Raw genomic sequence first — 15909 nt, forward strand, 5'->3', positions numbered from 1 at the left:
TACTATCTAATGTAATGTAGCTCTAGTTGTCCATAACGAATGGAGTCTTTGCTTTCCTAATTTATCATTTATGATAGAAAGTGATCTTCGATGTTAGAAGTACTGTCTTTGAAAACATATTTTTTCCCAAGAGAATGTAGTGCTTGTAAAAGGAGACTAACTCTGCTATGGGTATACAGAGCTAGTTTAATATGGACAGCTGCACTGTGTACGCTTTCTCACTCAGACCTGCCAGTTCTTCTCAACCCTAATTGAAAGAGAGCCCTGTAGTGGTTAATGCTTCATAATTATGAAAACCATGACCTCTTACGTGGATGTCAGCAGCAGATGTTTTAGTTATGATGGCTGCAGGGGCAGGGGATAAGTGGATTCTTGTCTGTTTGAAAAGCTCCATATTCGAATACCAAAGCCCCGGGGTGCTGGAACAATTTTTGCAGTAGGGGTGCGGATGATGAAGACCATGGAAACCATGCATTTGGTGGTTGTTATTACTACTTCAAGCCAGGGGATGCGGCAGCAACCCCAGCACCCTTAGTTCCAGCACCACTGCCAATGCCCTTAGCCGTTCAGTCCATCCCACTTCATCCCTGATCTTTTTTTAACACAGACATGTAGTTGTTCTGCTAAGAAAAATTAGATTCCATTATCAGCAAAGCTCTGTCAATATTGTATTCTAATTTTCTCTTAAAAGAGATTTACAGCATGTTTTGTGGGGGCTTAACATTTCCATGCAAAATTTTGGTCTTGTAAGGGCCTGATCCTGCACCACTGGAGGTAGTGGGAGTTTTGCAGTTTGATTCAGTGGCAGCAGGATTGGAGCCTGCGCGTGTGCGGTGTTTTTTTTTCTTGTTTCTTTTTTAACCATATTAAAATATATTAAAAAATATTTCTCCATATTTTGACTTCTGTTGAAGCTAAAAGTTTCCTTGTTTGAGATGTCTCTTCCCACACATCTAGTTGTACACTGGTTTCTAGCAATAAATGTATAACTTATTGCACATATGAATATCTGACTATATGATGGATTTCTCTAGGTCTCTCTATATTTTTGTGATGTCCAGATGATATAATACTTCATTCTTATATAAGTTTTCATATGTAAATCTTTCCAAGGGCTTTGAAAAGACTTACATTCTCAGGAGATTAGATAGCTGCTTCATAAAGCCAAAATATGGTAAATAGACATTTTAAAATACATGTAAACATAGATTTACCTAACTGGCTTTAGATTTACCCAATGTGCTTGGAACCTTTTTTGATCACGTATTTCTTAACATTTGAAGTCATGAACAACTTTTAAACAGTAAAACCAAGAAAAAAATGTGAAGCTGGGAAAAGCACACTGGAGTGTCAAGGCTGATCATTAGAAGAAGAAAAGCCAAAGGACATGTTCTCCTTTTCCAGACGATTAAAAAAAAGCAAACACCCATTCCTTTTTTAGCATATAAACAAAATGTCATTTATATTTCAATTTGCGTCCAGTTTTGTACCTCCCCCCCATTACTGATAAACTGATATCCTAGTCTTTGTAAAAGCATAGTAAACTGTAATTAATAAATAAATAAACACAAAGCAAAATTGAAATCATGATACCATCATGGTGGCAGCTGATGAATATTTTGTTACCTGATGAATATTTTGCTACATTGAAGAGTATTTATTTATTTTATTGGCTTTTCTATGGCACTTATCGCTATGGTGTCTGAGTTTATCTTCACAACGCTCCTATGAGGTTGGGAAGATGTATCTATGTTTTACAGCTAGTGTAGTTAGGCTCAGAGTGATTGAATTACCCAAAATCACATATGAAGGCTGTATCTGAATTGGGACTAGAACCCAGGTTTTCAGGGTTCTAGTCCAGTGCCTTAAGCAAAAGACTTCTTCCTCCATCCTTGCAGTCTCAAGTGCTTAACAGTGAAAAGATTCTGAAACTTAATGATGTCTCTGTTTTTTGCTTTGTTTTCTAGGGTACCCTTGAAAGTAGAACAAGCAAATAATGCACGTGATGCGTTGGCTAAAACTGTATATAGTCACCTTTTTGATCATGTGGTAAACAGAGTAAACCAGTGTTTTCCATTTGAAACCTCTTCTTTCTTCATTGGCGTTCTAGATATAGCTGGTTTTGGTAAGTGCTCTTTTTTTTTTTTTTTTAACCAGTTTCATGTTTCCCAGATAGTTTACCTATTCTACTGCTATCAGAGATGCAGTGATTCATACATAATTTTGTGGTAGAAAGTTCTTGGATTCTCTTGTCCTTTATCATTCGTGTATGTGTACACACACTGTAGGTAGGTATAATGGTATATTAATGAGAGTGGATGCTATTCAGATTATTCTAAGATATGAAGGTATACGGGAGTTTCTCAAGATGTTAACAGAATCTCTAAATCATGAATGTGAAGCTGGATAGATCTGTTTGTTTGAAACTGGACTTCAGAACACTGGGGTGTCTACACAGACACTACTTTTTCCTGTGTGTAGCTCTGTCCAGCCTGTGCAGTTTGAGTCCAAGAAAATTCCCAGACTAGGCCTGGCAGAATTTGATTTTTACAGTTTTGGTGGATAATATAGATGTTTGTTTTTAAGCATTATTTTCAATTTTAATTGATTTAAAGGCTCACAGATGTGGGAAGTTAGCGGGGGAGAGGTCATACAATAATTATTTAATGACAGTAGATGTTGAGAGTCAAAAAGTAAGTTTTATAACTATTAAAACAAATTGGCAACATCACATTTCAAAATATACAAAGTAAATGTCTTTAAATCATGTTCTTAAGTAGCATTTTCCTTACTTTTTCCTATGTGTAAATTTTGATTGTTATCTACAGCAGTATTTTTTCATCAATTTAATTAACGTTTACCAGCATTTACTGATAAAAATCTGATCCTTCCCAGCCTTTCCATGGCCCTCTCTGGTTTTAACAGCAGCACTGACTACTCACTATTCTGGGGGGAGTCTTCCTCCTTAGAGATGTTAGTATAAAGCTATACTGAGCTGTCCAAGCCTTCCTTTTTCCTTGAGTGGGGTCTGGTACTGGACAACCAATGAGATCACGAGCGGCACTGAATGTGCTTACAGTTTCTCATACAATCTTAGGGAGAGTGGAGTATACTGACTGATATGCAGATGAAAAAGAGACTCAGGCCTGGTCTATAGTACAGAGTTAGGTTAACATAAAGCAGCTTATGTCAACCTACGTCAACTGACCGTACAAGTGTCAGTGTACACACTACTGCCTTGTCCCGCTGATGTAAGTGCCCTACTACACCCACATAATAACTCCACCTCCACAAGAGGCTTAGCGCTTATGTTGGTGTATTTAGGGCGATGCAGTGTCTGTGTAGACACTGCCTTACTTACATTGGCTGACCAGTTTTCTTGTCAATTTCACAGCTCCATGCTGGAGCTGTGAAATTGACAAGAAAGCCAGGTAGCTAGAGTTTGGCTCCCTCCCCCCCCCCCCCCCAGCTCTCCATTCCCAGACGAGCTGCTACCTAGAGGCTCCCCACCCAGCGAGGTGAGAAGTCTGCACGGCTGCTCCTCCCCCCCTTCCCAGCTGGGAGCCTAGGGGGCAGCTGATCTCTCCACGGGGATCCATGAGCCCTGGCTCTCAGCCCCCCACACTTCCCCTCTTCAGTTGGTGGACATACTCTTGTTGAGGATGCACGCCACCAACAGAACGAGAGTAGTGTGGATATCAGCCACCACAGTGATGGCCAGGGGAGTCACAGGTGGTATGGCTCTTGTAAGGGCTGTGCTGTGAAGTAGCTTCAGGGTGGTAGTGTGGAGATAAGGTCCTTTTTCCGCTGCATTTTTGCTGTGTATAATAGTAATAACTTGTATTGGAGAGTGTGAGATCAAATATAACTGTCTGCAAGTTGTTGGTTCCAGAAACATGAACTTTCACATCCTTTTTATTTTTGGTTTATACCCAACTTATTACAGGTACTATGAGACTCAGTAAAACCACTTCATTCAATGGATCTTTTTATGGATCCGAACAAAAGATTTGATGTGAAAATGTTAACTCTATTAACTCCCCCCTGCCCAAACATTATATAACTAAATTCTCAGAGTACTAACTTATCATAATTCAAAGCAGTTTAACATTTTGTTTTTCAGAATATTTTGAACACAACAGTTTTGAACAGTTTTGTATAAACTACTGTAATGAAAAGCTGCAGCAATTCTTCAATGAAAGGATTCTGAAAGAGGTAATTTATATCCCACTTCATGTCTGAGTAACCCACTGACTTTTCGGAAAAGAAAAGTAAGATAAGGGTATGTGAAATAGCAACGCTTTCCGTAAATTTTGTTAATTTCCTTTTTAATTACAATTAAAGAGCCTTGTGTGTCTGTTATAGTGTCGAGTCAGGTGTATATGTGAGAAGTGTAGTTTGCTCTTGGTTGAAGCATTTTTCATTTGTTGAATATGTCAGAATCTTTCCCAGTCTGAGTTGGTTGGTGCTTTGTTCATCTTCGGGAACATGCATTAAGAGCAATGCACCTCACATCTTCCTGTACTAAGCAATTATTATTATTAATTGTAGCATTTTAGCATCTAGATGCCAGAGGCAGAATAAACGTACAATGGAGACAGTCCTGAATCTGAAGAGTTTACAATCTGAGTATGAGATTATAGGCCACAGATGTGGGTTGGGGGTGGGAAGCACAAGGAAACAATGACATATCAGTCAGTTTGATAAACCGGTCACAGCACATGAAATGCCTAACCATTGTTTAGTGTAGGCTTTGTGGCAGAGAAGATTTCTACAGAGGGATCTGAAAGAGGATTACAAGGTGAAATCTAAACTGCACCATTTTTGTGGCTTTCCTTGTCTTCCCCGTGCAAAAGGAGAGAGAGTTCAGAGGCCCTTATTAAACTGCATGTGTCCCATGACTGCACAGGTTTTTTGGCACTACTCCAACTGCCCTGCTTAATTAAGAAAGACTTTCTCCTCAAATTGTACTATCAAATGTGACCCATTCTCAGCAAGTAGTGCTCATGAAATCAGTATGTTTGAAACTGATCTAGGACTTAAAAGTAGTGAATAAAAACTAAAATAACACTTTTGTGTTCAGGTTGGACTTCTGCTGCATATTGAAAAGACTTTGTTGAAAACCAGTATGATTGGATAAGCTACTGGTTAAACTCTGAAAAGGGCCACTGGTACTTTGGCTGGGGCAACCTGAGAAGAGCAAGACTCAGAAACAGCTCCTTATCTTGTGTCTGCCTGTAATTTTGAAGAGCTAGGTAGGAAAGGGATAAGAGCATGAGAGGTCAAAGAGGTTTATTGTATTCCTAAAGAACAAGAGTAATGGATTGGGCAGATTGAAGAGGCTCCTCTGAACACTGGGTGAAGTGAGCCAGGGTTTTTAGAAGCTTAGGGCAAGAAAGAAGCTGGCTGCTATGGCACAGTTTCATCCCCAGGAACTAATTAACTTTAATTTTAGGACTGTGTTGACTTGTGACCTGAAAACATTTGCTACGTAAGTCACTGAAAGAGAATATCAAACTCCACCATGCAATCAGAAAAGTGACTTTGTAATCATGGTTTAAGAACTTCTGGATGAACTCCCAGATAGAGCTGTTTTCAGAAAAACTGAATCAGTGACTAAACTGTTGGAAAATCAGGTTTTCATCAGACTTGTGAGAGAGAGGATTTTTCTTGTCAGAGTACCCTTTTTCCTCTGCATGGCAGGAACATTAAGAAAATACTTCAAATTCCAAGGCCAAAAACTTTTAAAAAGTCTTGTGGTCTCTGTGATGACATTTAATCACCTACAAAAATCCTGAGCTTTTGGAGTTCTTGGATTCTTTGTTGGATAGATGTTGTCCTGATAGTCTGAGATTGTATGGAGATAGCAGGACTTGGAGCTAATATTCTCATCAGTGTTACTAGCTGTATTTAAATTTAATTTACTTCCTTTATAAGACTCACTAAATTATTTATAGCAGTAAGCACTTTAAAAAATTTTTTTGAAGCTAACAGTAACTAAAACTCTTTTGGGTTCGATCTGGTGGTAGCCCTTTTTTTCTAGGAGATTGAAGTTAGAAGGACATACAAGCTTTACTTTTGAAGGTGAGATAAGACTTTGTGAGATGGTACTTTCAGAGAACAGTTACAAATAACTAATTTTCATTACTTTATAAAGCATACTAGAAAACTAGGTAAAAGGCGAGATTATACTGAGTAGCATTTTTCTGAGCAAATAGTTATTGTACTGCAATTACCTTGAAGATATACCAAAGCCAAGCAGATTATTTTAACTTTTTAAATGTGAAACTATTGTTTACAGTGCTTTTCTTAAAAGTTTGGATACTATTTGAGCTGCTTCACCTGCCACATTTGCTGGGTTAAAGCCTATCGTGGCCAAAGGAAAGATTGTATATTTAGCAATATGCCTAGCAGGCTATTGCAGACATAAATTTGCTAAGACAGGCCAATAATTAGGAAATAAAAAAAGCTGTTCTCTGCCTATTCATGGGAGTACTTGGAAGAATATTTAATTAAAATTACAATACATTGAAAAACAGTAATTGATGCATACTCAGAGCTTGCAAGCTTTGTGCAGATGAAAGTGGCATTTGAGTATATAATCAAATAATTTTAATAGTTTGAACTCTTTAGATTGGGTTTCATTTAGTGACTTATAATGTGAGATGGCTTTAGAGTTTGTTACTACATTTAAATGAAATATAACATTGTGGAGAGAGGATGATTTCTCCAAAATGTATCTAAAGTTTAATTGTTTCTCTTACAAGCCCTATCTGAATGCCACCCTCTAATTTTGTCAGAAGTAAATCAATCTGTCTGAATGTCCTTGTGGACTGGTGACATATAGGAATAGTGTTTTGCCACAAGTTTGAGGAGTTATAGGACAAGATATTTGCAAGATCAGAAGTTTGAAAACATGAGTTCATATCCCCTGAAAAGTACCTTAACTCTTTTTTCTATTTCATATTTTTAGAGCAGCTTGGCATAGAAATTCTGAACTTAATTTATTCTATTTATTCTTATTGATGACTTCAACAAGGTGAATTTTGTAGTTTCCTGAAAGGTTTACTCTGGACTTGTGGGAATTCCTGAGTACCTCAAATTCTAGAGCCTATGTGTGGAGTTTTAGATGTCTGGAGCCACTGCCTTTGAAGTTTAATTTGCATACATACTGGCTGAAAATTTTGAATTAAAGATATAAACATCCATAGGTAAGCCAATAGGCATTCTATGGAACTAATTGTATCTGGGCACCAGCTACTTTCTTGATGGATAGTTTATTCTCAGAGTGTCTTGCATCTTTTAAGGGTTATGATCCTTCTAATTCTATGAAAGAGATCCTAGTATTTCCTTCTCCACGTTTGCATTTACAGAGCTAGTACAGTGGATATAGGAAGGCTTATTTCTTATATCAGGAGCGGACATTAGCTTTAGAATCAAAGCAAATATATTCATAGTCCTAAGCTTTGAGGTCATTCACAACTGTCTTTTTCTACTTGTCCACTCCCTTCTCTTATCACATGACCCCCACCTTCAGTTTTGCTAAAGATGCCAACCTGATTCACTAGTGGGCTGGATGGTATATGGGCTTAGATTCCCTTTATTTAGGACAACTGTTCCTCAGGTGTTCAGTGGAGTTTCATATGTAACACCTTCTTAGACCATCCTCTAGGGTCTGTAAATGTGATTACTATGATGGGGGTCAGCTCTGGGGAGTTTCTAGGCTCCCAACCACCCTACATTTTCCTAGGATAAAATGGAGTTTCCCCTTTACACCAGGCTTTTTGCCCTTCTTTTTGTGGCTTGCACCCACTGTTCATAGGAAACAGCCAGATCCTGTACAGCTGCTTCCTGTACAGAACCTAAAGTGTTATCTCAAATGGTTTCTCTGATCTCAGAGCAAAAGCTCAATAAATGCCCGTATGCACAGGGGTCAGATAACTTGTCATAATCAGCCTCTTCCCCGTTTGCTCATCAAATCACAGATTTTACATACAGATTCTCTGTGACTCATCACCTTTTCAGAGGTTTCTAAATCTCACCCTGTACATGTTAGGGGTAATTTGAAATCTTTGCAACATAGCCTTTTAAAATTCATCATACTTCAAATCCTGTTCAGTTTCCACTTCATTAAACACATTTAATGCTTCACCCGAGAGCTTTGCAATCACTGTGGGCACTTTCTGGGCTTCTGAAATTTTATGTAATTTGCACAGTCTTTCAAAAGTACAGAAGTATTCTTCAATACAATCTGATCCTTTGTTTTCCGGGGATAATTTATCTCAGCTGGGTGTTCCTTGTGGAGAGGAAACACTTGGGACCTGTGGGATCTGTCTATGCTTTTCCTACCAGCTCAGGTTACACTGTCTTTCCTTCCCTTTTTTTGGGCTGTCCCTTTTTTCAGTTCCATGTTTCTCTAATGGGAAGCTGTCTCCTCTTCCAGGGTTTGCTGATATGCTTCTCCTTGCTGTTGTCTTTCTGCCTCCCACTGACACTCATTTCAGCTTTCCACTTCTGGTATTCACACACTCCTGTCACAGCTGCTCATTCTTTATCTTTCTGTTCAGCCTTCAGTCTGGCTATTTCTAATTTCATAAACGTTTCGCTGTTGCTCATTTTTATACTTTCTTTTGTTGCCTGAAATAAATAGAAAAAAACAAACTGTAACTGTTTTGACTGTTCCCAACCTTCTCACATAAAATCTGCTTTATCAGTGCTTGAAATATGAACTTCAGTCAACCAGTCGGCAGTGTGTAAATCCTGTCCAGACCACACCACTGTGATGTTCTGATCAGGACTCCCAGAATTGTAAGCCACTGTCTTGCTCTTCTGCGTCAGCAAGTGAGAACTTTTCTGCTGCTAAGCTGTGTGTCAGCTCCCTGCCATTCCAGCCTGTCTGCCTTGCCAGCAAACTCCTCGAGAACCTACCAATTTAAACTATGTCTTGTAGGTAACAAGCAGTTAACCCCAGATGTCTCCCTGGGTATTCACTGGACACCCCCAGAAAGTATTAAATTCAATGCTTCCTAAGAGACATAGCACACATCAGCCTGTTAGCTTAGCTGAAGACTCAAATTTTACTTCAATATAACAGCACCGAGATGGTTTATAATAAAACTAAGAATATGTTTAAATCTCTGTTCTTTGTAAATAAATGATAATAAGCAAGGGAATAAGAGACAGCTGTGGTTGCAAACAAAACATACTTTTTAGTGTCTAAAACTTAATTTTAGCAAGTTACAAACTGTTACAAGTTAGTTTCCTCTCTTACATCAAGTTACCAGCGTCTCTGGTCCTCCTGGCCAAGGGATCCAGCTTTCACAGGCTCAGAGAGTGCTGTTCCCCATGTTCCCTAAATGATGAATAACTAAAATGTCTTTCTGCACCTTCTATTACCAAAAATCCATTCTCTCTGCCTCAAGAGCCGGGAAAGCAGATTCCCCCCCCCCCCCCCGGTGTGCTTAATAAGTTGTCTCCTTTGCCACTCATTAGCTTGGTGGCTTTGTTTACCTTATATGTAAATATACTTTCCTTGTACTGTGCCTGTAATCAAGCCAGCCAGACATGCCAATCCACATTCCTTTGTTAGGCTTGGTGTATGCACTGCCTTCCAAACACACTTGAAGAACATATATTTCCAGCACACACACACGTAACTCTTTTTACACAGCCTGTACACAATGCTTTTTGGGAACAGTGTGTCACTAGTATGTTTCCATATGATACCTTACATAACACCTTTTTATATGCCTCTTATGACAACTGTGTGTTGTGGGTACTGAGTGTGCCAGGCCTGATATGAGTTACATTATGGTAGGCCCTCTGCCATTTGGCATTGAGGGGCATCCAGGGCCACAACTTATTGGTTAACTTCTCATGTAATAATCTCTATGCCTTCTATCTTGATGTCCATTTTTCATGGAAAAAGAATAGATCCACAATCCTGTTTGGGCCTTCTGGTTGCTGTGTAATATAAGCACATTTGGGAAATGTTTAATGTTCCCAATTTAATTTTTCTATTTGAAAATTCAGCTAAGCCATTTAATGTCCAAGGTGTTATAGAATCATAGAATATTAGGGTTGGAAGAGACCTCAGGAGGTCATCTAGTCCAACCCCCTGCTCAAAGCAGGACCAACCCCAACTAAATCATCCCAGCCAGGGCTTTGTCAAGCCAGGCCTTAAAAACCTCTAAGGATGGAGATTCTACCATCTCCCTAGGTAATCCATTCCAGTGCGTCACCACCCTGTCCTGCAGTTATGTCTGGGTAGCATTAAAAAATCAAATTGAGTTTGGAAAAAAAGTATATTTTTTTGAAAGGTGAGGGGGAACAGGTAGGGAGGAAGGTGGAGAGGAGGAAGAATGATTGAGTCTTCATCTATTTTAGAACTTAGAAACTGCAAAAAAAACCCAACAACCCTCCAAAAGCTTATAATGTTCATTTAAAAATGTTTTAAATGTTACCTTTTTTAAAAAACGAAACAAAACCTCTTCATTTTATAATCTCCATGAGACATCTACTACCACACTTTGAGTTGCTGAAGGCACAAAGGAGATATGTATCTGAGAAGTAGCTTAATGGACAAGTAAAACACATTTTATATCTTAATGTTGTTTTCTGAAATATATTTCTGAAACTTTAAGAATTTAAAAATGTTTTGTTTGGTGCTAGTTGCACTTGGTTCTTAGAACCATTTCACATGTCATTAAGAGCCACAGCACAGGAGAAACTTTTATGATCATCAGAATGCTCAAATTAGCACTTAAAACATACTGTAAAATAAAATATCCCATGTTGAAAGTGTGAAGGAGAAAAGATCATAATTTTCTCATCAGGTTTATTGTGACATTCTAACCTGGGATTCAGAGATTTTTAGAATATTTTTGTATTCATTTTAGGAAGTCATTATTTTTAATCAAGAATATATTATTTAGACTTTTAAAAAATTCTTGCATATATGTTTGAAAGTAATCAAGTAACCCTGCTAGAAACTAGAAATAAATTAAATTTAAAGATCAGTTTTTCCTGTTAATAATTTTTACATTAATTATTTTTCACAAAGTGCTGAACTCCAAATTATTCTAACATTTGAAAGTAATATTCTCAAGCCAAATATTGACATCTTACTGAAGTACTTTGTCCTCATTTATCTACAATATATATTGTATTGTTAGTGTTAAGGAAATGGAATTGGAACTATATTAAGCCGTATCCAAGCACTTTAAAATCTCCAGGTTGTTTGTTCATTGTCATTATAGAAGTTAAAATTGTCTCTTTTGGTGCATGGGAAAAACTGTGGTAAATGATATTTTCTCTGAAATATTTTTTATTTTTTCTATTTTAGGAACAAGAACTTTACCAGAAAGAAGGTCTGGGAGTCAATGAAGTGCACTATGTAGACAATCAGGATTGTATAGGTATGTACTTGAAAACCTTGTATGCTGTTTCATTAAAGTGTTATGGTCCTGGAGCATAGTGGCTTTCAATAGAATAGACCAAAATATGTTTAGTAGTGTAGTAATTTTGTCGTATCAATGACCATCCCAGCACTGGATCCTGCTGTTAGGTTTTAGTCCCTGATGCTGCAACTGTGTCTGTGTGGATGCAGAGATCTCTTCACTGATGCAGTTGCAAGACTGGGGTATATTTATTTTATTTTCTTGTGGCCATTGTTGCAGATGACCCTGCACCTCTCTAAGTACTGCCTGCTTCTGCCCATTGAGTTGTTCCTGCCCAGGGTCAAAGGGGGAGATTTCATCAGAGCCTCTGCAAGTTTGTTTTTGCAGAGAATAGACCAATAGTTCTGTCAGAAATTAATTTAGGGAAGATTCTTCTGCCCTATTGTAGCGGGGTCGTCACCCGCTCCAGCCCTGAAGGGGTTCAGTCAGCCCTGGGAGAGCTAAGAGGCTAGGCTGATTGGGAGGGCAGCCTCAACTGGGACCATGCTGCAGTCAGGCCACAACTGGCCTTATATAGGGCTGTGAGCCAGGAGCTCAGGCAGAGAGTCTCTCCCTAGCTGTGGAGAAGAGACGGGCCTGGCTGCTTGAGAGCTCACCAGGGTACCTAGAATGAAGCAGAGCTGGGGAAAGGCCAGAGGAGCTGGGAGCTCCAGGCTGGAAAACCCATAGCCTGCAGGCCTTGCTGAAGGCCTAAAGCAGGTACTGGGGTTGCAGAGTGGCAGCCCAAGGTTAGGCAAAGGCAGCAGGTCCAAATCCTTCTTGCCGACGAGTGGTACAGACTGCAGTCTGCCCCAGTGTGTGGGGGCTAGATGAGGACTGGCAGTAGCCGCTGAGGCAAGGTGGGGATAGAGGGTGGGGATTCCCTGGGGAGGGGAGACCGAGACTGCGGGGGTACTACAGGGGGAAGAACCCTGATGTACAGGGGCACCGGGGTCCGGGAGAGATACAGGGGCCTGAAGCAAGGGGGACACCAGCCTGCAGAGGGCGCTCCGGAGACTGGAGAGCTAATTCTGAGGATGACCATCGGGAGGCACCGCACTGGTGAGTCGCCGCGTTGCTACACCTGTTTATATAATAGTAACACACAGAACCCCAATCAGTAATGGAGTCTCATTGTGATAGGTGCAGATAAATATATGCTCAGACATAGTACTTGCGCTGAAGATCTTATAATCTGAGAGTGGTGAACATGTGGAATTTTCCAGGTAAATTAATCAAAACAGATAATGTGAGGTATACAGAGCAATATTTTTGTTGCGTAAGGAGATTAAAAGATCTGCGAACCAAAGCAGAGATGTTTATATATTTGGAGATAAAGGGTTCCTTCCTTTAAATTTTTTGTCCGATTTTTCCCCATACACTTGTTGCTTGAACAGGGTGAATTAAAAACAAAATAAAAATTTAGATATTGCTATTGTTTTCAGTATGTGAGAGGGTTAAAATGGTCTATCTGCTCCCAACTTCTGTTACCATAATTGGGGTTATCCAGTATGATGAAGAGAGAAACTGACTTTGACATACAATTCAGTGCAGCATTGACTGTGGTAGCTTCAGGATCTCCATTTAGGGAAGCAGTGATGATGGTAGGATACCCCATCTGGCATCAGTTGCAAAGTCACCACTGGTGGTTCCTTCTGAGCATCTATAGATGTGTTCAGACATCTTTCCTTCTAGGCAGACAAGGACATGCATCGCTGGCTCTGCATTGGCCACTGGTAGCCATGTCAGGCAAAGATGACAGCTGGCTGCTGACAGAACAGTAGGAGATGATCCAGGGAAGAAAACCTGAAGGGTAGCAGCAAGAAAAGTGCTGTCTTGTTGTACGAACACAAACCAGCCCCATCTGGTAGTCTGATATGGGTACATTTCCATTAATGTCGTCATGGCTTAAGGAGGTTCCAGTTCCTACAAAAAAAAATCATTTTAAATGATTTCAGATGCCTATTTATTTTTTTTCAAATGTGCCCCAGAAGCAGAAAAGGGCTTTGTTATCTTAGTTAAATGGATGAGAAAAGACAGCAACACTGGTTTCTGTATAAATACATTTTCATTTGAGGCTTTGCTTTTTGTGTTGCTCACTGTTCAGTACTCACACATCTCAGTCTCAGATGGCTCCTTTTTTGCTTTATATTGCACCTTCCAAAATGTTCCAACTTCCAGTGACATCTGATAATTTATAATCAGTAGACTCCTTAAATATAGCGTTGATTTGATATGTCTGTATTTTGAGGGGCGGGGAATCGAATCACACTGTTCTCTGCCTCAGTGGAGATGCTACTGCCAGACACCAGATCTTGGGAATAAAGGATTCTTCTGCCTAAACCTATGAATTTAATATGGTTTCCTATAATAGAAATAAGGCAGGGCAATAATTACAGTGAACATCTGTAAGTAGTATTTGAATAAGGTACAGAATAAAGGTAGATTATGTTCGCTTAGGCAGTTACTTTTCAAATCGTCATCATCTTTTCCTTTTTCCAAAGCCAAGGTTGGGTAGGGCCAAGGTTGGAAGCAGGTTTCACTTAAATCTGTTTTTGAGCTGCCATTTGAGCTTGTTGTTAAGGTGTTCCCTGGATGGTTTTATATACTGTGTTATACAACTGTCTTCTGGCTGACCGTGGCACCTCTCTCTCTCTGTCTCACCATGCACTCTTCCACAGAGAACAATTGCAGGCAGTCGGTATGGGGTCATTTTAGCGACTTGGTCAAACCGTTGTAGTTAGCACCCTTTGACAATTGTAGTTACTGCACTTTTTCACTTTTCTGTGGATGCTGCTATTGCTTAATTTATCTAGTGTTGTCACACCTACAGCCAGAGGTGCTGGAACAATTTGTATAATGGGGGTGCTGAGAGCCATTGAACCAAACTATAAATGATGGAAACCACTTCAAGCTAGGGGGTGCTGTCACACTCCCAGCACCTTAGTTCCAGCACCGAAGGCCTACAGCACAGGAACCTCATTTCAAATGTTCGTGGCTTTTGCTCCAGGCTCTTTGTCAGTACCCATGTTTCACCACCATAAAGTAATGTGGGTACAACGAGTGTTTTATATAAATCTAGTTTTAGCTGTCACAGATGTTGATTTAACCATCCAAACATTTTTATTCAGGCATGTGAATGTTCTGTTCTCAATAGCTGTCTGCCTGTCTGTGTCCTCTTCACATTATTTGTCATATGTTATGATGGAACCCAAATAGCATAAACCATCTACTTGTTTGGTTACTACACCATTGATAACTAGTTTAGCCTGTTGCTTGATTTTTGATGTTGCCATTAGTTTGGTCTTTTGTTAATTTGTTTTTAATCCCCATTCTCTGGATGTTGTGTACAAGTTAGTTGCTGCTTTTTGGTTTCATTCCTCCACAGGGAGTATCATTACAATATTATCTACAAAGTCAAGGTGATTGATGATCTGGTCCCAGTATTCTGCAGCCTCCGCCAATGTTACTTAGAGAGATTTGGACTGAGTACACATCCCTGTTTGACTCTACTTTTCACTTCAAACCATTCTGTCGTCTCACCACTGACGCTTACTGCATGCCAAACTAGGCTGTACGGACACTGTGATATTTGAATCCACTTCCTGCTAAAACTGTGCCACTTTTCACAGAGTCTGTCTGTTAAGAGTTGAATGCTTTCTGAAAGTCAACGAATGTGCAAAATAAGTTCGTTGATTTCTCCCTCCTCCAAGATTTGACGCAAAACAAATCACTGATTTGTGGTGGACCATCCAGGTATAAATCAGCTAGTGACTCAGAAAGGATTTCCTCTGCTTTTCTTTTTATTTGGCTGAGAATCACTCTTTTGGAATACGTTGCTAGGAATGCTTATAAGACTTATTTCTCTGTAGTTGTCATAATCTGCCAGGTCACTATTCTTAAAGAGTGATGCAATAATTTGGTATTGCCAGGTTTCAGGGACTTCACCCTTTGTCCCTGAATAGTTTGTAAAGGAGCACGACCTTGCTTCTTCCACCATATTTTAACACTTGAGGCAATATACCATCTGTACCAGGTGTCTTGTTGATTTTTCAGGGGCATGACTGCAGTTTCAATTTCTGATTCCAATATGTGTCTTCCTTCATTGTTGCCTTCACAGTTGATAGCCTCAAAGACTATTCATGTTCAATAGCTGATGAAAATATTCTTTCCATGTTCTAAGCTTCTGATCTTTATCGACTATGTAGTTCCCCTGAGCATGGTGTAGCTGACTTCTACAGGTGTTAACTTCTTTGATAGTAATCTGACTTTCTGAAAAAGCCCTCTAGCATTACTTTATGTAAGTATTGTTCAAGTTCTTTGCCTTCTCTCTCAAGCCAGTCTTTCATAGCTTTTTTTTAAACTGTTCTTTTTAATTCCTTGTTGAGCTGTCTGTATTTCTTTTTTCCACTCAGGGTAATCTTTAGCTTTCAGATGTTATACTTTCTATTTCTTCTTAATAGGTTTTCAG

At 39.4% G+C, this 15909-nt stretch overlaps 1 protein-coding gene across 3 annotated transcripts in view; it reads left to right on the forward strand.

Moving 5' to 3' along the window:
• Positions 1–15909, forward strand: part of MYO6 (myosin VI) — a 179646-nt gene that overhangs the window by 95094 nt on the left and 68643 nt on the right. For all 3 annotated transcript variants that reach the window (XM_073336482.2, XM_073336483.2, XM_073336484.2), the window contains exons 13-15: positions 1968–2125; positions 4124–4215; positions 11345–11417. In XM_073336482.2, coding sequence (XP_073192583.1) covers positions 1968–2125; positions 4124–4215; positions 11345–11417 — 323 coding nt within the window. The remainder of the gene's footprint in view (positions 1–1967; positions 2126–4123; positions 4216–11344; positions 11418–15909) is intronic.

This window comes from Lepidochelys kempii, chromosome 3 (assembly GCF_965140285.1).
Source record: "Lepidochelys kempii isolate rLepKem1 chromosome 3, rLepKem1.hap1, whole genome shotgun sequence".
NCBI lineage: Eukaryota > Metazoa > Chordata > Testudines > Cheloniidae > Lepidochelys > Lepidochelys kempii.